At 44.5% G+C, this 22086-nt stretch overlaps 1 protein-coding gene across 10 annotated transcripts in view; it reads right to left on the bottom strand.

The window, feature by feature from the left end:
• The window catches only part of EXOC7 (exocyst complex component 7), a 31507-nt gene extending 9720 nt beyond the window's left edge, over window positions 1-21787 (bottom strand). The window contains exons 1-13 of one of the 10 annotated variants that reach the window (XM_006136459.4): window positions 21599-21787; window positions 19930-19995; window positions 17770-17954; window positions 16534-16639; window positions 14043-14265; window positions 13053-13220; window positions 11255-11266; window positions 6217-6309; window positions 5049-5117; window positions 3641-3786; window positions 3348-3500; window positions 2110-2208; window positions 677-739 (exon numbers count right to left, since the gene is read on the bottom strand). In XM_006136459.4, the coding sequence (XP_006136521.1) occupies window positions 677-739; window positions 2110-2208; window positions 3348-3500; window positions 3641-3786; window positions 5049-5117; window positions 6217-6309; window positions 11255-11266; window positions 13053-13220; window positions 14043-14265; window positions 16534-16639; window positions 17770-17954; window positions 19930-19995; window positions 21599-21658 (1443 nt within the window). In that variant the 5' untranslated portion in view covers window positions 21659-21787. The remainder of the gene's footprint in view (window positions 1-676; window positions 740-2109; window positions 2209-3347; window positions 3501-3640; window positions 3787-5048; window positions 5118-6216; window positions 6310-11254; window positions 11267-13052; window positions 13221-14042; window positions 14266-16533; window positions 16640-17769; window positions 17955-19929; window positions 19996-21598) is intronic. The other 9 variants (XM_006136461.4, XM_006136460.4, XM_006136462.4 and 6 more) reach the window with 9 other exon arrangements.
• Between the last annotated feature and the right edge of the window lie 299 nt (window positions 21788-22086).

Here is a 22086-nt window from a genome sequence, read left to right as displayed (position 1 = left end):
ATCACTATATCCTACAATTCCGTTTTTCCTGGAAGTCTCCCATCCACATACTAACAGTTACCATCCTCTTTAGCAATAAAACAGCATTTTCCACACTACTGGATAAATATATGTTGTATCTGTGCAGTGTCCAAATATTGTAGGGGAGGAGGGATAGCTCAGTGGTTTGAGCATTGGCCTACTAAACCCAGAGTTGTGAGCTCAATCCTTGAGGGGACCATTTAGGGATCTGGGGCAAATCTGTCAGGGATGGTACTTGGCCCTGCCGCGAGGGCAGGGGATTGGACTTGACATCTAAAAGTCCCTTCCAGTTCCATGAGATAAGTATAGCTCCATATTAAAAAAAAAAAAAAAGTTCAGATCCCCAGGTCTGGTGGGATACATAAAAACTTTTAATTGAGCCCTCCCCCACACACTACCTAATGCTGTAGGGAAGCAGCACACTATCCTAATGCTGTGGGGAAGAAACAAAGGCAGGAATGTAGAAAGCACAAAACCTAATCTCCCAAAGGAAGACAAGTAATTGCTCTACCGAAACAAAAGATAGCCAAATTTAACCACACACAAGTCCCCTGTTGCTTCTATTGAAGCAGATATTGGTCTCCTAGGGAACTGATGTTAGCAGGAAGAGAGGAATGGATTTTACCAATAGATGTTTTCAATCATTGCCACTTACATTGCTGGTGAGTTCGTGAACAGTCCCATCTTTTGGCATGTTATATTCCTTGTCTGGATCATTCTTTTAAGGGAGGAGAAAAAGATACAGATAGAACATTTAATGCAAGTAAAAATCAAACACTGCTCCTCAGGCAAGTATATTTACAAGGTTGTTTTTCAAACCTCCCGCAGTACTGTCCTAACCCAAATGCTCACAGCTCCATCTAATGCTGATCACAGGATACAACTTCAAAGCAGTTTATAGCTAACGCAGAAAAAGACTAAAGCACAGCCTGCTTGTTCTGAAACATGCACATACATTTAAAATTCTCTTATGGTCATAAGTTAGGTTCACTCACTAGCTTATGGATTAATTTAGCAAGAAATCTCCCTTTAGCTGGAGACAGTTTCTAAGTTTGGTGCATGTAAATTTAATTCAATTTTTTTTAAACAAGGTGATTAGATCGCAGATCATTTTCAAGAAGTACGTGCAGCTTTACCTTTCCCTGTAAAATGGATTGCAGTATTGTGCATTAGGGACATTAAATAGAGAACTGCATTAAGTGCAGCCTTAATCTTCTTTTACTATATATTTTAGAAATGTGTGTGTCTGTCCATGCATGAATCCATTTGTTCAAGAACTCCTCCTAAGTGGTAAGAGCTAGGACCACCAAATTTGGTATGCAGCTTCTTCTTATCATAACTTAAGGCAAGGTCAGGGTTTGGTTGTGCCAGGAGAATGGGATGTGCCTGGAATTTGATTGATTGTCATAAAATGGAACGGTCTGGCAGGAGGGTCCATCACACTGCAGAATGACCACAAGGGGGGCACGAAGGGGCTAGAGATGGGGACTGGGGCAGCTATAACCCATTGGGCCAACAGGGGGCAGGGATGGAGAAAGGGACAACTGTCTACTATATAGTTCAGAGTCTGTCTGTTTGTGTGTGTGTCCATTTGTGCCATAGCTGGGAAACATGCACCTCTTCCCCCAGCTGCGCTCGCTGCAGGTGCAGCAGCCATGGCCAGGCGCTTTTCATCTGGCCCCAAGCTGCTGCAGTGAGATAGCACCTGCCTCTCTCTGGGGCAGCCTGCATATTGAACCCCTCATCCCTTGCCCCATCCCAGAACAATGATTTAAATGAAGAAAAACAAAACTTATCTGAGTTAAGGACCGCAGCAATGCCAGGTAAATCTTCTAGTTATAAATACATTTCAAAATAAGGGATGGAAAATATCTATTCCTCCTAACAAGTCAGCACTCTCCATTTCTTTTGCTACTGATGCTGAAGACAATGCCACTCCTGCACTACTAAAATGTTGACATGATTGCCACTTTGCAGAAAAAACAGGAAGCTGAACTCAGGTCATTGTTCATGAATATAACATTTGTACAGTTCAGCCGGGCAAGTCTCTTGGGCTACTGAAGAAGAGAGCAGTAGAGGGGAAGTTACCTTAATGTTGTCTGCAAAGTCCTCCAGCGCTTTTGCACCTGTGGTCTCCATGGAGGTGATCAGCCCTGGAAGCTTGTTCTTTGTGCTGGCTGCAGTGCCCTGGAATGGCCCAGTGCATAGCATAAGATGATACAATGAAGTTGGCTGTCACCACCTGCCTTTTCACCCACTAGTTGACCTCTCCTACATCCCTCAGAGCATTTCAATCTCAATTCTCTCAGTGGTTGGACTTCGCTGGAAGAATATTTACAGGCTAGTTAACAGTGGGTGAAAACCCTAGATTCTCACAGAAATGCCACAGATTGGTTCAGCTGGCAACAGAGGAGAAAGTCCCAAGTGAGCCCAGAGCCGAATCCCCATCTAATAAATTATTTCCTCTCTTGAAACACTTGCAGCCACAAGGCAGCACATCGTGGCCACCAACCTCCAACCATGCAGGACTAAAGGAAGATCCTTTGAAAAGACGGACTCTGCTGAAACTGACCAGTCAAACATCTGAACCTAATGGAAAGGAACCTCACCAAAGCTGGACACCATTTCTGGTGCCTGCAAAGCCTTTTTACAGGAAAGTAGTCCACTGGAGTTTTTAAACCCAATTACAGCAGTTACAAATGAGATGAATCCACTAAACTCTGACCTAAAAGAACACGTGGTTAACACCATCGTCTGCTAGGCCCTTCTTCAGAACAATTAACCTATTGGATGACATGACAAGACATCCTTAAGAGCACTTTTTTAACTAGATTCAGTGGTACTGGAGATTAACTACCTCAGGCTTGGTATAAGAACTTGGACGTATCCAATCACTTGGTATCCAAGTGCCAAATTATTACTTAGAATCATAGAACTGGAAGGGACTTCAAGAGGTCATCAAATCCAGTCCTCTGCCCTCATGGCAGGACCAAGCACTGTCTAGACCATCCCTGATAGGTGTCTATCTAACCTGCTCTTAAATATCTCCAGAGAAGGAGATTCCACAATCTCCCTAGGCAACTTATTCCAGCATTTAACCACCCTGACAGTGAGGAATTTTTCTTGAACTGGAGAGATCTGTTACCGAGCAGGATTCTCCAAAGATAGAGTGTACTGGCTCACGGAATGGGTCTACTGCATGATAGTGAGAACAACCACATGGCTAGCTGGGTCCTGTTCTAAAGTTTTAATATTTGTGGCTATTGTAAAGTCCCTTAAGAAGCACTACAGGCAAAACTGCAGGATCTTCTCCAGTTACCACCTACTTGCAAGACTTGATCAAACTCTGGCTTCATCTGCTTCAGGTGCCTGAGGATGGGAAAGATGGTGAGCACAGCTGAATAGTCATGCCGAATGATGGCCTTCCGGGCTGCTGAGACAATGTTATCTCCCTCTATCATCAGGTTATCCAGGGATTCCTACAAAACAACCACCGGAAACAGGGGGATGTGTCTTCAACTCAGGAAGCACTAGGTTAGTGGAGGGAAGTAGGCAGGGAATGGTTTTGCAAACTAGACAATACAGTACAAATCAAACCAAAATGATGAGCTTAAGAAACCTGAATGAGGGAGTCAAAGGTCTTCTTCTGGTGGTGCTCTGGGATGATTTCTGTAAGGAGCTGGTACTCGCTCTGGGCCAGTTTCACAAAGGTGCTAACACAGTGAATATACGCATCAATCTCGATGTCCAACATGTCATCCCTCCCTGTGGGAACAGCACAAGTTTATGAGAGCCAGGATTTAACTGTTCCCTCCAGGGCTGGACTGATCTCACCAAGGACATTTCTCATTCTGAGACTCTGGTTTACATACATACAGGTTTTGGGTTTTCCTCTGGAGCAGACCGTTCAGATATTGCATATGATTTTAAAGTGAAAATGTGACCTGTCTGAGCGCAGATCCCAAGGCTGCTACAAATCCCGCCCTGTAAGATTTACTCCTGAAAGTTGCACACACCCCAGTAATGAGTGTGTATGGAGGTCTCCAGCTCCGGAAATGAGAACTGAGGGGTGCCACTTGCTCTCTCCAGCACCACAACAAAGCTAGCAGGGGAAATGTTTGCTACCAGGACTGCAGGTTTGTGACTGAATGTATTAGGGGTTGGAACAAACTGGGAAGGGATGAGAAAGTTGCAGTGAATTATTCAACACCATCTCTAGTTTATTTTAGTTAGTTTACTGGTTTCCCCCTAATGTGCTGATGAACTACTGCCATTCTGAATCAGCAGTTCTGGGAATACAACGCTTTCCTGCATGACGTCTATTCCCCATGGAGAACAACTTAGCACTGGAGCGCAGGAGGACACTGAAATCTCATGGTCTTGGAATGTCAGAATAATCATGCATGAGATTTGTCAGGAGGATAGATGTGCAAACAGAACAAGCAGGAACTCTTAAATCGTTTGTTATTTGAGGAGTCTACCTGTAGCTGCTACACAGCAAGAAAACTGGAGCGGGGTTGGTTTCTACCATACATTGCTCCTTTTCTATTCAATATCAGTGGCTTGTGATGGAAACAGAATCGCTCCATCATACTGATGGAAGTTCCTTAGTTTAGCCTTTAACAAGCATGCTCAAAGTCTGGCACAAACATGACACACAATTCTAAAATTTTGGTTTATAGATTAGAAAGGACTGAAATGGAATGCTGCATGCTAAGACACAGTCTGTTGGCTCCGAGGAAGCCAGCAGCTGCAATCTCTTCCATTTGCTATGAGACAGGAAAGGTCATCCAGACAGCTGATAATCTATGGTTTGACAAAGTATGGGCACCTCTACTTTAGGGGGGACATGCATGACTAGTAGGAACAAGTTCCATTGAATGCACAAAAGCAAAAGCTTCATAATCAGAGACAGGCCATGCTCCATGACTGCCCATGTGGAAGGAAAGTCACTGGCTAAGAGACTCTGCAAAACAAGCTGAAAAGGAGGAACATTAGTCAGCTTGTTATTACGACGCGGTACTTACCAGCAGCTGGCCCATGCTTGTCGTTCAGGGTATCGGAAAGGTGTTTAACTCGTAAATCATGCTCATGACCTAGTGAGATGTCAGCCGGCACAAACAGAAGGCTTGGTTTATCCAGGGTGGTTACAGCATGGATGCTCACGCAGGCCGGAAGGCTGGTTTATTCAGTCTGTCAGAAATCTATACACACATGCTGTCCTGGAAGGCCCCACCCACATACCCTCTGTGGGCACCATAGCCCTTTGAAGCCTGACAGGAAATGTGAACCAGACATGTCATTTGCCAAGCCCAAGATGCCCTTCAAACCTCTTGGCACAAGCACTAGATGGGACAGTGGGCATGAGGAATCCAATTTGCACGCAGGCTGTTGGGTACCGGATCTCAGACAGGCACTTCTCCCATTGTGTATTTGGGGAGTGTTTTTGAAAGGATAATTGTAGTTACTGAGATCCTCTTTATAGTTTTGTGAACTAAAATGTAGGTGAAAATATCTATAGACTGATGAAGTTGCAATCATTTCCTTAAAGCGGATCTCTTTATCATTACAGGAATTAAAAGATCCCAGAGATATTTTACAGCAAGTGATCTCTCTGCTTGCCCATCTTGTTCAAATCTCCAAGCATATAGCAGAGCCTGGGGTGACATTTCAGGATGCAGGGGCAAATTTGCTTGTCACTCCCTTTTGAGCAGGCCTCTTGTGAGAAGGAGGGCAGCAAACTGGATCTTGGGCCGGATCTGGTCTGACACATCCTTATCAGGGTTGGAAGGGCCAATACTAATTTAAAGCCTTCTTAAAGTTCAGGCAAAGTGAAACAAAGACAGAAATACCAAGGGAATGTCACTAAAAGACAGAGCAGAGCTTCCCTTAGCCAGCCGACTGTATAACGGATTGACTTGTCTAAGATCAGCTGGCCCATGACCTTACAGAGCCAGCTGAAGAATGGCTTGTTACCCTGGTTTTAATGTTCCATTCTTTTATTTTCTACCACGTTTGAAGTCCTAAGACTTTTTAACCAGTGTAGCTCCTTTGTCAAGTTATCCAGGACCTCCACAGGATAAAGACTAACACTATCTGTACAGTGAAGCTCTGAGCTAATGGGAGCCCTGCCTGAGGAAACAGATCTGATACATAGTGAAGATCCAAGGGTGAAAGAGTGAGAGATGTGATTACCTTCCATAGGAATGAGGTTAGAGGCCCCCTTTTTCCCATCTAGACCATGCTGAGAATATTGTTTCAGAAGGTTCTGAGCCTTCCGGATCGTTCCTGTCACCAGAGCCACACAGAGAAGAAACAAGACGACCTAGGAAATGAGTGAGAGAAAAAAAAACCACCAGCAGCCCTCCACCAGTGCTAGTCATTGCAACCCCGTGAGATTATAATGGGCAACAGTGAGCATGCTCAGTATACACACTGAAACCCCAAACAGGGTTCCAGATGATGTGCCAATGCAATGGCTTATCCAAATCTGTGGCTTACTTCTTACTTGAGAAGGCAGAACTCAAATCAAGCACTGTGTGATCAGCTTTCATAAGCCTTGGAAGGAATGGAGGTGGGGGGAGAAGGTCAAATCAACTGAGAAAGAAGACCAGGAATCATTCCTTCAGGAATACTTTGAGTTAAGCATCTTGTGTCCAAGTTCGGTTTAAGACAACAATCCCTGCTGCATGAAAGCAAGTACTTGTGATCAGCCCAAATCTTGATATTGTCTACCACCAGTCTGCCACAAACGAAGGGCAACCACTGACCTTTATTACACACCAAGAAACCTGATGAGGCAATAATGCCACAGAAATATATTCTCTTGTTGGGAGAAGTTTTGTGAGCATGCTCAGTGTGGATCAATGAGGATACTAACAGTAGAGGTGAAGGAGAATCTCTTGCAGCACAGGGCTAATAATGACAGCCTCAGGCATCAGTAGCCAAAAAAGTGATTAGGACACAGAATTTGTTTACCCCCCACCCCTAGTTCTAGTGTTAAAGAAGGTAGAGACACTATTCTTTGGAGGCGCCACAAATCAATTGAGCCATAGAAAGAGACAATGAATATATTAAAAAAAACAGACAGCATTAAACAATAGCTGGTGCTGGACCCCATGGCTAGGAAGCGCTGCAAGCACAAAACAGAAAGTGTTAAAGTGTCAACTGAAAACTAAGCACTGCTCACAACCGGAAAGGTTAGTGTTCATATCAGAAAATGCCAGACACATACACACGGACAGATGCTGCTGTCACACTGCTGCATGAACGTGGAATGGAAAACTTTGGAAAGGTATAGGCAACTCTCTGGGGGGTTAAGACATGCAAATAAATTAACCAAAAATAAAACATGGCCAAAATACTAAGCAAAAATAGCATTTTGGGTTTAAAAAAAATCATAACATGCACCAACTCCAACTTCCAGCTGCAACTCTGGCTGCCACATCACAGGTGCTATTAGCTAGTCTGGAAATCAGCGCTAAGAGAACTGGTTTACATTGTCTGAAAATTGAGAAGTCTTATCGTAGATGGCTGTCAAAGTTTAAACTATAGGAGAGCATGACAGGGTACCTGCTCCGCAAAGGCCAAAGGCAGCTTCCAACTCTCCTTACACAGGTGTTCAAAGGAAGGTTTGAACGTACATGGATAAGTGGGAAGGTCTTTGGGAAGGCAAGGCTCCCCAACTGGGTATGAAGGGAATGGATTGAAGTCTCAAACTGTGTTAAGTTCACTTCCCAATTCTAAAACATTTAACCCTTGAGTAAAACACTTTCCTTACAACATTTTCTTTTTCTATTAATTAATTAAGATTGCCTATCTCCTAGAGCTGGAAGGGACCTTGAAAGGTCATCAAGTCCAGTCCCCTGCCTTCACAGCAGGACCAAGTACCATCCCTAACAAATTTTTGCCCCAAATCCCTAAATGGCCTCTGCAGGGATTGAACTCACAACCCTGGGTTTAGCAGGCCAATGCTCAAACCACTGAGCTATCCCTCCCCCCAATTTCTGCTATATCCCACCAATTTACAAAATGGTCTTAACCTCTTATTGAAAAATCCTGATAAAACAAAATCAAATTGTAGGTAACTTTCTTATTTCTACACATTCCAAGTGCTTGGGAAAGGATCATGTCCAGTATTCCCTCTAAGCAGCACAGCTACACAGGTGATTAATCCGCCCCACCTAGCCAGAGGCTCAGGGCTCTTTGCATGGAGCTGACGGACTGGGCAGGGCCGATTAATCACCTGTGAAGCTGTACTGCCCCACAGCTTAGAGGGGCACTGTTCATGTCCACTTTCTACATTTACATCATTCATTCCACAAGTATTCTGCAGTATTTGTTTTATATAATCCTCTACCCAGATCCTAATGGATTCATCTGGGGCAGTTTTAAAATATGAGGTATTTTCATACTAACACTTCAAATTGGTTACAGACATTTTCAGAAATCTTATTTATAACAGAACTTATTGTATTGTTTCCAATGGCACTAAAATGTATACAAATCCTGAAAATATTTCTGGCGGTCTGTTTTTTGTAAGCATTTGGGCAAAAAAATATGAATATTATAAAACTGGGGTGATATGTAAATTGACGGCTCAGCAGGAGGGATGTCTGCATGCTGTCAGTCAGAAGTCACTTTGCATGCACACGGTCCACATCAGTAGGAATAGCTATTCCTAGGAACATGGCCCACACCCTCTTGACATGGTTGTCTTAGATAAGAGCTGCCCTGTCACAGTGCATTTTGTCATCTGCCCAAAAACAATCAAATGCATTTACATTCACACATAGCAAGTGTGTGTGAGATTATTTCAATGCTGTTGCATCCCTGGTACTTTGTATCACAATTAGGGCTTAATGGATTCTATTGGAACCCAAAGGCCTTTGTTCCATGATTATTTCCCTTGATTAGGCAGCTTTCAAATCAAATGGGATAGTGTAGCAGTTACTAATGAAGGCATCAAATTCAAGAGCTGAGCAGTAATCTAACAGGGGACACAGAAACAGGCTATTCATCTTGCTGCTCAAAGATTATATTGGCTTCCTCATGGTACCTCTTCTCCAACTGGAACAGAAAGAAATTAATTGACATGAGCATAAAGTGATGCTCATGGGAAAAGGCCCTTTTACTCCTGGAGAACAATCAAGGCCACCTCCAGAAAATTAATGAGTTTTTCCCTCCCTCTTCCACTTGGGTCAAATATAAAGTGCCAGTTTCCAGCTTGCTCTGCTGTCCTTTCCAATAGGGGCAGTTTCCCATCCTCTAAGCAATTTTCAAAAGCAACAGAAAGTCGCTCTGCCCCATATTTCCTTGGTGTCACCAGGACAGTGTGTGAATTTCACACAGGTTTGTATGAAAAGGTTCAGACATGATGATCACAATGGTCTCTTCTGGACTTAATTGTCTATGAATACACAACTGTTCTGGGAACAGATTTTTTTTTAAGTTAGTTCCTCTTGTTGGCTCTAGAGCAGCAGTTAACTCAGTGAGGTTTTGATGTACCACAGAAAAATGGTAGCTTTTTAAAAGCTTCTTGCCAGGAGATGTTTAAGGAAGATATTTAGAACAGGACAATTTTTCTCACTGTGCTGTAGCAATTTTAGGACAAGTGCTACATTGGAGCCTCAACTATTATTGTCCTCTTAGATGTGGTGCTAACATTTAGGAGTGGAAAGTGGTCAGCGTTAAAAGAATCATAAAGCATTAGGCCTACAAGGAAACATGTTGTGTAAAGTTTCATTAATTTGGCAGCACATGCCTTCATTTTAGAGAGGCTCTTAAAGCTAACCTGTCTCATGATAAAGAATGCTGGAATGCATTTCAATGAATCATTAAAATTTCACTCAATGCTTTAAAAATTTTGCTCATTTTGTCAAACAGACAGCTGTGAAAAAGGTCTTCCTTGGAGGACTACGAAGGCATTACAAATGTGTGATGTGACCTCAGGAAGGTGCTGAAGAAGTAAGTGGTACAACTGCAAAAGAACTGTTGATGGTAACACAAGAATGCATTGACACAATTAATAGGTACTGATAATAAGATCCCTAGTACCCAGTAGATTCCCCGGCATGCAGCCCTGCCTCTTATACCTTGCCATGGTTTTCTCAGACACTAGCACCCTAGAACTTTGCTTTGCACGTGAAAGAGTTGTAGCACATCAGATTTACTTGGTAGTTTATTCTTTGCAACAGATTGAAATGTGTATCAGAGTCTGTGCTGGGATATTCTTCCATTGGGACTGGGGAGTTCTTAACCTACATGCTTGAAATGCTAGACTAGATACCCTCCTCTTAATGCTGTATGACATTGTATTTGAAGGGAGTTAGCTTTGACTACTGAATCGATGGCATAGAAATCAGTGATTTCCTTGCCCAGACTCTGAACTCTGAAGATTAAAATATGGTGCAATTAAATTCCAATAAAAACATTTTGTTCTGGAGTAACACAGTTCTGATTGAGAACCCTTCAAAGATCTCCAACTGGGGTTGTCGTCACCCCTCAGGGGGTTACAAGGTGGTTACATGGGGGCTGGGAGCTCTCAGCTCCTGGGACAGACAGCCTAAGCTCCCATTAAACAGGGGAGTGTTAATTTATAAGGGGTGGGGGGGAGGGTCCATACTCAAGAGATTTGTGTGAGAAACAAGTCACCAATACAAAAAGTTTTAAAAACACTGCCTTCACCTCTGGGACTGTCCCTGAAAACTGATGGACTGGTGGGAAATAAGACAGATGAATGCCAGGAGAGTAAATTAAAAAAAGCTCTTGTTTCTGGTTAACTATGCAGTTACAAGACAGGGTTGGTGTACAAGCCACTAAGAACTTGAGCCTGGTTCAAAGAGAAACTCTCTCCTTGCCTGAAAATATGGAAGACACGAATTAACTACTATTATTTCTTGGGATTCCCAGTACCCTAGATGATCACTTCACTGGATCTCTCTGACACATGTAATGCCATTTCCATTTGCACATCTTCTGAGCTGGTTTCTGTAACCCAGAAACAAAAAGAAACACAGCCACAGCTTTCAGGTATTGAGTGAGTGAGTGAGCGAGCGAGCAAGCGCACATTTTAATATCTAATAATGTGGTCACCAGTGTTAAAGATCTGCCCTAGCAGCAGATTTCCCCTTTAAATATCCCAGCCACACCCTCTGCTATTAGCAGGAAGAAGACTGACTAGGATGTCAAGAGAGACGTGGCAAGCTGCAGAGAACACGCACACACAGTTTACCTGGAATGAAGACTGCCATTCACATAAGGATTATAAAAATAAAGATAATACAATTAAAATGCATCCTTTTCTTCATCCTCTCTAGGCCCTCCACCAACTCCCACCCCTTTCTCTCCTCTCCATTTTTTGAGCATATAGGAAGAGCAATAATCTGGGATCTCTACTGGAAATAACTACATTTGAAAATATTGCTTCTGTACAGGCTAACAAACTGCATATTAAGTAGATTGGACCAGGTGTGCCAGAGCCTTGCAAGCCCCATATGCTAAGCTGATCCTGACAGAGAATCTGCTATTCAATTCTGAATGTGTGAGAGCTTTCGTTTTAGTGCTGCTGAAAGCGTCAGAGCTGGGGAGTAGCCATCACTCCACAGAACAAGGACAGCAGTGGGGGAAGGTTGCCTCACAGACATGCCATGACCTGGAGAGCTGGGAGCAGTGGGCAGTTCAGTTTCCATAGCTTGCTAAATCCTTGGCTTCTGTATTTGAGTAAAGTTTTAGAATCACAGGACTTGCCAGACTAGATGTCCATCCATCTGACAGTGACCAGAACCAAATGTTTCCAAAGAAGATGTAAAAACACTGCAGTAGGCAGATGTGAGATCATCTGCCATCCATACAGCTATGTCAAGAAGAGGTCTCTTCTTGACCTCCAGATTGGTTTAGGCAAAGAACTACAAAGTTTCCAAAACTGTTATGATAATCCTGGAGAGTTATAATATCAATATACAGGCAGTCCCCGGTTCCTCCGCCGCTTTGCTCCCCGTCTCCCTGGTCTGCTGGGGGGGGGACGCAGCTAGTGCCCCCCCCAGCAGACCAGGGAGACGTGGAGCAAAGCCCGGGGCCTGTGGTAGAGCAGGTGGGGCGCTGCCGGTTGGTCCCGCAGCACCGCTCCTTGGCGCTACTGGACCAATCCAGCAGCACCCCAGCTGCTCTGCCCCAGGAGTCCTGATTCAGCCGCTGCTGAAACTGACCAGCGGCTGACTACAGGAAGCCTGAGGCAGAGTTGCTCTGCCCCGGGCTTCCTGGAATCAGCTGCTGATCAGTTTCAGCAGCAGCTGACTTGGGGACGCCTGGGGTTCTTAAGTTGAATCTGTATGTAAGTCGGAACTGGTGTCCAGATTCAGCCGCTGTTGAAACTGATCAGCTTCAACTTAAGAACAAACCTACAGTCCCTATCTTGTACGTAACCCGGGGACTGCCTGTACATGTCTAATCCCTTTATGATTTTTGCTAAGTTCTTAGTTTCAGTTACTTCATGTGGCAGTGAGTTCCAGAGTTTAATTCATGTGGCACTGTATTTCATTTTGCTTGTTCTGAATTTCCCACCTTCTAACTTCATAGAATATCCCTTTTCTATCGTATTAGGAGTCAGAGAGAACAGAAGCTCTCTATTTGCCTTCTCTGCATCATTCACTATTTTATTGACTTATGACCTTTCCTATCTGTCTCATTTCTAAGGTAAAAAATCCCAATCTTTGCAAACTATTCATATAAGAGCTTTTCAAAAATGCCCCCTGAAACATGGACTGGATGAACCAACAAAATAAGAGATGAAAGAGCTATATCAAGGGCTTAATCCAACATGAAAATCCCTTACAAGCGAAAAGGTGTTTGCCATTCAACTCCCATCCACCCAGCTACCTTCAGAACAACTCTTTATGACTGAATGCTAACTCCTAAGATGGAGATGCACAAAGAAAACTCTGATACATTTAATACAACAAGTGGAACAACATGCACAGCAGATGTTCTTTAGCATCAGGGCAGGAAATTGATCCTTAAATTCTGGAACTAACCTGGTCTCTTGATGGGCTTTTTGGTTGGCGTGTCCTTCCTCTTGTTCTGAATGGCAGGGGAGTATGGAACACCTGTGGAGGAGCTGTTCTTACGGAAGTGCTCTTTCAGACCTTTGATGGAGCGGTCGAGCTGACTGGAGCGGATTTGGTAGTAGACATTCATGAAGTCTACGGAGATAAGACGAAGGTATGACTTGGAACCAAACTCAAGGCATTCTTTGCACAGTGAGGATGCTGTTGCTGGGCCTTTCCTCAAAAGAGACTGACCTGCTGTGACTGGGGTCCCACAGCCAAGTTCCTACCTACAGATCTGTCTCAGGGATCTTTTGCTTTGAATAAATTTGATCCTATATTTTAAACGCTTTGGAGCAGGGAGTATTATTGCTGTATGTTGGTAGAGCAGCCAGTTCACTGCTTGGCCTCTCCTGCAAATGTGTGTTCAATAAAAAAAACCTGGAGACTGGGAATGAAACCTAAACAAATTACATTGCTAAACACCAGTGCTAAACCTACTGTAAAGAAGTTTATCTAAAAGTATACAGATTTACTAGACAACAACAACAGCTTCCTTGCATCCCTCTGTAGCTGTTCTCTTTAACAGATGGGAAAATGACCATGGAAGAGTCTTCCATAGGCACTACAAAGAAGTAGGATTTAAAAAGAATGACAAAAGGGGCTGTTATGCAAGGAATCCGATTTACAGTACTCACCTAGAAATGCCTCTGAAAGACAGTCAGAAACTTTGCTAACATTCTTTGTCAACTTCCAAAGGCAATTTGATCTCCCTGAAAACAGACCTCACTGCTGAGAGGAGGGAGCTTACTGGCTCAGCTCCACAGTGACACAGACAACCTTCAGCAGATTGTGCTCTCAGCAGTGTGCAGTAAAATGGTTGATGGAGACCATTGTAGTGATCAAGATGAGCAAGTATGGGATATGCAATATGTTTGTCTCCAAGACTGGCTCATTTAGGGGTTTGCTTCAGTTTACCTTGGTTTCTTCCATACTCCACCAACCAAAGGGAGATACGGACAATGTCTTGCAAGACACTCTCAGGGAGGTGTTCCAAAATCAGATCTTCTTGTGCTTCAATCTCATCATCCCCGCTTATTAGATCCATAATAAGGATGGGAGGAACTGGTTTGGTGTGCCGTGTCATCAGACTGCGGAATTCTGACTCCAGAGATTCCTTTCCCTTCTCAAACAGGGATTTCTGGAGGACAGAGCAGAGACAGGAGAAACAAAGATGTTTCTGCAACTTCTCCCAATATCTTTAAACTTCACCTAATTTCTTGCATTCCCAAATGCTGTGTACCACTGACATCTGCCACCAAATGCAGTGAAGCCTACTGTCAAGAGAGTTTTAAAACGTAAGGGGTTTGAAAAAGCAAAGTCAAGGAATTACTCCACAGGGGATGAAGTTGCTCAATTGCAATCTCTCTAGCTGTTATGGGAACACTATCCAAAGGGAGTTCTAAGCATCCCCAATGATCTGGAAAGATACGGCCATATTCTGCTCTCAGTTACACTGCTGCCAACATACAGAGTTCAGTGCAATTATTTCAGGTTTACACTGGGATAAGATCAGATCTGGCCAATGTTACCTATAACAGGATGTTTTGAAAGAGAGGGAAAAAGTGTCATTTAAATAGAGAAGGTGAAGACTACAGCACGGATAATGCATAGAAGGCTGCAGCAAAGATACAATTTCCATCTCATCTTTGGAATCCTGTATCTTTCTGATCAATGAGCCAGGATTAATACTTGGAACAGCTAATTCTGAAAATGCTGCCTCACCAAAGCAGTGGCACTGGAACAGTTTTTGGAGCAGGGGTGCTGAGTTGCACCCTCTTTTTCCCCAGTCCACATCCCTCACCGCCCCTTAGAGCTGGGACCTCACAGGTGGGGCCTGGTAGCAGAATCCCCAGGCAGGCAGGGCAGGCAGTCAGAACTGGGCCATGCAGAGCATGAAGCCAGCAAGGGAGCAGAATCCGGGGCTAGCAGCAGAGCCCTGGGACAACAGCGTGTCCAGCAACCAGGACCACATGTGGCAGGGACACAAGGCTGGCAGCCAAGACCCTGGGTTGCAGGGGCACGGGACTGGGACACACAAAACTTGGGATGGCTTCAGCACCATTGTGCCTCTACACCAAAGCGTTCATAGCCTAGATAGCTTAACAGAAGCCAAGTTTTTTAAAAAGTAAAATCTTATGAATCATTCTGATTCCTTTCTTGTTTCCCCCACAATGCTCTAGTTGGGACAGTTTTAGCAGCCAAGATCTCAAAATGGTAGCTAATTAATACTTTATGCCACATGAATGCTGAAATTCCAAGCTACTTTCAAAAGGTAAAACCATCTAGCTTGGGTCTTGAGATAGCAGCTGTTAAAATAATGTCAGAACTTAATTGCTGGTACAGAGTAGGGAAGGAGTTATAGCTAATGGTAAAAGAATTTAAAATGGCAATGGACATATGGGATGAATTTAAAGATTGATACAGTATTTGATCTATTTTAAGTACTTATACGGCCTCTTATGGCAGTATACGAATGCTTCATAATCTCATGTACTTAACCTCACACAACCTCCTGTGAGGCAGGGCAGTGCTATTCTCCCTGCCATAGAGATGTGAACTGAGGCACAGAGAAGATAAATTACTTGTTCACGGTCACACAGGGAGTCTGTTGCAGGGTAACTGAACGTGAGTCTCCCAGATCACAGCATAGCACCCTAACCACTGGCCTAGCCATCCTCTCAGTATTACCAGAACTAGAGACTAATCTGTCAAGGTTGGGATTTTCAGAAACCTGAAGGGATCTAGACACCAACGTTCCCTGTAAGCTGAGCACTTGGGCAGCCGGCCAGAAGAGATTCAAGTACTGCCCAACTGACTAGCAGAGCCCCCCCAATGCCCACCGCCAGCAGCATGAGTTTCTACTGGTGGTGCATATCTGCACATGATTCAGTGAACATAAAATTAATTCCACATGTGGATGGAAAAAATAGAGGGAACATTGGTAGACACCCAAATCCTATTGGAAAATCAAAATACCTAACACCTTTGCAAATGTCAGCCTACACTATTTAGCAAAGCATGGAGTCTGTTTTCCAAGTGCACAAACACTTGTTTCTTATCCTGGGGATACATGGACTACTGGACCTTAACGACATTACCTCACTCTAGCACCATAATGATTAGGGAATAAGTGTAGCAAATCCTGGAAGTTGGATTAATGGCATTTTCTATCTTTACTAGGAGCAAGATATAATTTAGGAGCATGCAAGGTACAGGCTTTCGGCTATAGGTCTTATTGGTACAGGATGCTAAGAAAGGTAACTGCCAGGAGGTAACAGATTTAATTTGGATTCTAAGAGAAAGTTCCTACAAAAACCCCTCACTTCTGCAAACCTGCCAGTATGCTGCACATGTCAAAGAAGCAATCGCCCACACAGTGCTCTTGGTTTTCAATCATACTACATACCACCCGGTTTAGTTCTGGGCTGTCAGGGTTGTTGTCCTGGAAATACTCCACGGCCTTTTGGATTCGGGCCATGCAGCCCAAATACTCCTCCAGTCTCCCTGTCGGGCTGCAATGAAAAGAATGCATTCATGAGAAAGACACCAAAAACCTCAGCAATGGATGGAAGATCCATGAAGACCTCAACTCCACTTTCTTCAGTCAGAGATTAAAGGGAATGTTCTGACTGCCTCGGTTCACTGCCACTTCACCCCTGCCACTTGCCAAATCACTAGGCAACTTGGAAAGGCTGGCTTTAAAAAGACCCAATTCAGGTATAGACAGCAGCCCAAATGGCAGCCTATGGTCAGTATTCCATAGTGCTCAGTCTGCAGCCTCTCATTGCTTATGTCAGCAATTGTTTCCTCAGTATTCCTATCAACACACTCAACCCATGGTGGGGCAGGACACTTCATGCTTTACCACCGTAACCCCTCCAGGCAACCCAAGCTCCATGAAAGGGTGCCCAGCCAGTCCACCCAGCAAGGAAGAAAGGAATGAATACAATCGCTAGGTGTTCCACATAGGGATCAGGTGCAGAATGTGTTAAAGCACCCCAGAACAGGATTCTACCCTCAGAGGTAATGTTGTAAGTTCAAGCGGAGTTTCCCTTGAGGCAGACACATCTATGTATTTTAGCAACGTGCATCTGTTTGTCTGGCTGTTCATGAGTCCATTTGTTCAAGAACACCCCCTAAACTATAAGAACAACCAAATGTGGTATGCAGCTTTCTCTTATCTTAACTTAAAGCAAGGTTAGAATTTGGTTGTACCAGGACAATGGGATGTGCCTGGAATTTGATTGTTTCTCATAAAATGGAAAGAGAGGGGTCTGGTAGCAGAAAGTTATACCGTAGAATGACCACAGGGCGACAGCAAAGCATCTCAGTGGGAAGCCTCTGGATGGCAGCAGCCAACACGTCAGCCTGCTCCGGGGAGCAGCTTCTGGCCACTGCCCACTCCCCACCCCCCCACTGGGCAAGCCCAGAGAGCGGTAAAAGGCCTGCAAAACCCTCTCCACCCCCAGGGAGTGCCAGGCCTGTGCAGCCTACCAATCCCACTCCCATATATTAAAAAAAAAAAAAAATCAAAGAATAACAAGATTTTTGTGAAACCTGCCCAATCAACTACCCTGATTCAAAACAGACCCGGTACAAAGAGATTCAGCAGAAGAAAGCAGGGTTCTGCTACTTGACCCACCCTTCCTTTATGATCTTCTCTGTATCCTTAGCCACGTGGTAGTAGCTAATGACATGATCCAGACAGGACAAGGTCTTCTCAACATTTTCTTGCAGACGTTGTAGATTCTCTGTCTGCTTATGCACAGGGATGATAGAGTTCTCCAGCTTCATCAAACGACTCTCAAAGGAGGAGAGGATGGAAACCTAAAACCCCCAAAAGAATCAAACAGCATGGAGAATTTCCTTCCACATAAAACACAACTGTATTGTGAGCTAGCGGTTAAGAGGGTAATAGAAATCCAGATTCCCAGCTTCTACTCCTGGCTCTACCACTGAATTGCTTGTCTGCTTGAGCAGATCCCTTAACCCACCTATGCTTCTGCTTTCCAATGTGTAAATGGAAGTAATATTAAACATCACCATATACTTATTAGTATTATATTTAGCATTGGTATAGCACTCAAATCATCATACAACAGGTGCTAGGGAAGTATCCAAAGGGAGATAAACTGTAGCTATCTCAGGTGAGGGGAAAGGCTGAAGCAGAGTTTTTACTCCAGGGGTTCTCAGGTTGTAGGTTGGGATCCCAAAATGGGTTGCAACCCCATTTTAATGCTGGGTTCCGAGATTGAAGTTAAAGTCAGAGCTCCGGTGCATGGGGCCAAAGCCCAAGCTGAAGCCTGAGAGCTTCAGCCCTGCAAGTTGGAGCTCAGGTTACAAGTCCCCCAACTTCCCAAGCTCAGGGTAGAGGGGCTCAGGAAGACTCAGGCTTTGGTCCCTTCTCCTGTGGTGATAATTTTAGTCAGAAAAAATAAAAATTGACAAAAAATTAATGAAAAAAATTGTCATTCATTGCAATGAAGTTTGAAAATGCCTGCTTTACTCAATTGTACTGAGTGAATGAAGTTTACGATGGAGAAGTCATTTGACTGATGTTCATAGCCCTGTTCTGCCATGACCATTTGGTTTAGGCACGTACAATCCCGTTTAATTAGTTTATCTAGTTAAACATAACTGGTTAACAATTAAACAAAGGCTGGTGTTTGCAGATTGGCTGGATCGCCGCCTCCCTCCTGCCATGGACAGGGGCTGCTCCAGCCCCTGCCATTTAACAATGTCTGATAAGTATCACCCAGTAAGGGTGATGCTTACCGGTTAACTGATCATCCATTCACATCCCTAATTTGGTTGTCAAGGAACTCCAAGTTTGCAACTAACTTAATTAAGAGGGTAAGTGGCCTCAGCAGAAAATGGATGATATGGAGGAACAAAGTTCGTCCAAGCCCTTCCTTCTCTCCAGCAAGATCATCTCTGTCTTGTCTGAGTTCCACATGCTCTCTCAGCTCCTGGGCAGAGATTTGCAATGCTAGAGGTCACTTTAGTCTCCTTGCAACAATAACAAAAAGTACACAATTCCATCCAGTCAGATTCAGATCCAGCTACAGTGACTGAGACTCAGTTACTAAAACTCAAAAGTAAGAATAAGAAGTGGTGAGGTGGGGTGAGGGAATCCATTAGGCAGAGCATCCAGCAGCCCACCTGTTACACAACACAAGTGCCCATGAGCACATCAATGCCACACTTCTCCTTGGGAATGGACTCCCTAATTAATACCAAATCCAATTCTATGCTTCTGTTCGGATGTGGTGGATCATGGCAATACACAGGCAATACAAAACTGTCAACCAACAATAGATCCTTCAGATCCAGGTTACTGAATTCACTACCAGATGAGTTCAGAAAGATCACCAAGTAAATTGTATTCAGAAATTACTCTTCTACTTGGCTTTCCCAAAGCTCTTCACCCCTGTGCCCTGACACACAGAACAATTAATATTAGCTATTTTACCCCCTGGCTGGAGTGGATTTATTTCTACTGTCATATACTCAGGAGGTACTGAAATACTGAGATGAGCAATGCTATAAATGCACATAAATTAAACCAGATTGAAGGATCATTTGAACTCAAGTTTCCAGTCCTGGCAAACTTGCACCCCAACACACTTTATAACCTATCCTCAAGATTCTAATCTAAAAACAGTACCCAGTGAACTCATAAGTTTCCCAAGTTGGCAAATCAGAGCTTTCAAAGAAACTCTCAGGAGAGAAAGCACCAGAATCAGAGACCAAGCAAACCATATCCTACCTTTTTAAACTTAGTTTACGGGACCCTGCTTACCATGTTTTTTGTGAGCTGATCACTTTTTTCAAGGCTCTCTCTTATAAAGGACAGTGTTTCTTCTTCCTGACATTGGAATAAAGAAGAATTTATCAGTTTTATATGACAGGTGAATTTCAAACTTTACACAAGATTGAAAGAAAACTGCATTTCTAAGTTCTATTAAAGGAAATATCAAATAATTGAGAAGGAGTTTAAAAACACGTACACTTTTAATTAGAACAGAAACATTAAAATGATATACCTGTTTTTAAATTTCAATACAGAGGCATCTGGATTTAAACACTGTTCTCTAGTGTTATGAATTTAAACACAACAAAACAATGTTAGCAGGTGAGAATCAACTAATAATCTACATACAAAGTAGCACCAGTTTAACTAAAGGTTTAATTTGTTTAAAATCAATTAACCCAGTGTAGCAAACACTCTCAATTCAATTTAAATCTGTCTTGCCTCTGGACTACACTACAAATTTAGGACAATGCGAGTCACCTTTCATTGACCTAGCTGTGTATCTGACTACACTCAAACTTGTCTTCCACCGATGTAAGTGCCCTATTATGACAAAGTAATAAATGCCACTTTCCGGCTGGGCTGAAGTAGCGCCCCTGCCGTAGTCAAGAGTTGCTCCAGCCTGGCAGCTTCCAGCCCTGCATGGGATCCCGGTGGTGCTAGAGCAGCATTGAGTTGGGCCAGGGGGCTGCTCCCTGGGTATCGATTAACTATTACCCAGTAAGCAACACCAATTAAGGTTACATGTTAACATTCCTATCCCCAGATCTGATCATTCCATGTGACTTCAGGGGCCATATCCCTACCTGTGCCATTCCACACCAGAGGTCAGTAAGAAAAACCACAGCTTCACAAATACTGACTTGTGAGACCCATGGTTGCTGTGTGTATACCAAAATGGACATGAATGTTCTTTTTCTCTTGTGTTTGATTTATTTCAGAAGTAAATGTTCTATTTTTAAAATGATGGGATATGGATGATATTATGGGGTGGAGAAATTATGGGAAATTATGCAAAAGCTCTCAAGAAATGGTCTTCTCTTTGCAAGGGAAGAATTCCAGGAGCCTATGGAGTGCTGGAGTCATTCTGTAGATGTCATCTACAGGTTAGGCCCCAGTTGGGGAAAGGGCATGGGGGAGGACTCAGGGGGTCTTTCTCTGGAGGGGGCATGTCACAGGAGCAGAGCTGTACGGTCTGGTTCAGGGGGAGCAAGGAGGTCTCAGTTCCAGGGAGGTCTGCCTAGCAGGCTCAGTTCCAGAGGAGTGGAGCTGTCCAGGCAGGAATCTGGTTCCAAGGAGGCTCCCCTGAGCCCCAAATCGTGGGAACGTTCTGGGGGCCAATTCCAGGGGAAATGGAGCGGTTTAGGGAAGGCGGATCCCAGACTGCACTGCAGGGAAAGGCCTCTCACTAGAGGCAGTGTCCCTGCCTAGGGAGTGAGGGCCCTACAGTGTGGGTGGGTAGCAGGGAGGGTCTCCCTAGGGCAGGTGGGGGAGCAGCAGTGGGGTGAGCTGTCCGGGGGGGGATGCTGGAGCTGTGAGGGAGGGAGTCTTTTAAGGGGCTGTACAGGGGCGGCGCTGTCCTGGGGGCGGGGGTGGAGCAGGCAACGATGTGGGGGTGTCGGGGTCTCCCCGGGCCCAGCGCAGCGCCCCCCGCTACCTGCTTGAGCTTGTCCTCTATCTCCCGCCTGCGGGCAGAGGCCTCATCCGGAGGGATCATCCTGCCGCGGAACCGCTGGGCACAGCCAAGGGGCACCGGCCTGCCAAACACCCACAGCCCGGCCGTGCCCGCCACTGTCAGTCAGTCTCCCCACTTCCGCCTCACGCCCGCCGCCGTCAGCGCCGAGCCGCCATGTTGAGCGCGGCAGATGGCTATGCGCCTGCGCCCCGCCACACACCACCATCTTGGAACCAGTACTCATGCGCAGATCCAAGACTTTAGGGCTCGGCTTGCGAGCAGAAGTACGCTTGCGCGTCTCCAATGCGCGCCATATAAAGAGTGGCAGGCCCTTGGAACGATGTTCATAGACCGCCATATTGGGCGTGTCCACTGGAGCGCGCTCTTGTCATGTTCACTACTGGATTGGTGGGGGGCAGGGGAGGTGTATCGGTAGTGCCTGGGGAGGGAATTGCAGGCATGAGTTAAAT

This window comes from Pelodiscus sinensis, chromosome 20 (genome assembly GCF_049634645.1).
Source record: "Pelodiscus sinensis isolate JC-2024 chromosome 20, ASM4963464v1, whole genome shotgun sequence".
NCBI lineage: Eukaryota > Metazoa > Chordata > Testudines > Trionychidae > Pelodiscus > Pelodiscus sinensis.
Note: the sequence above shows the minus strand (reverse complement) of the source record. Positions and strands in the feature narration are given on the sequence as shown.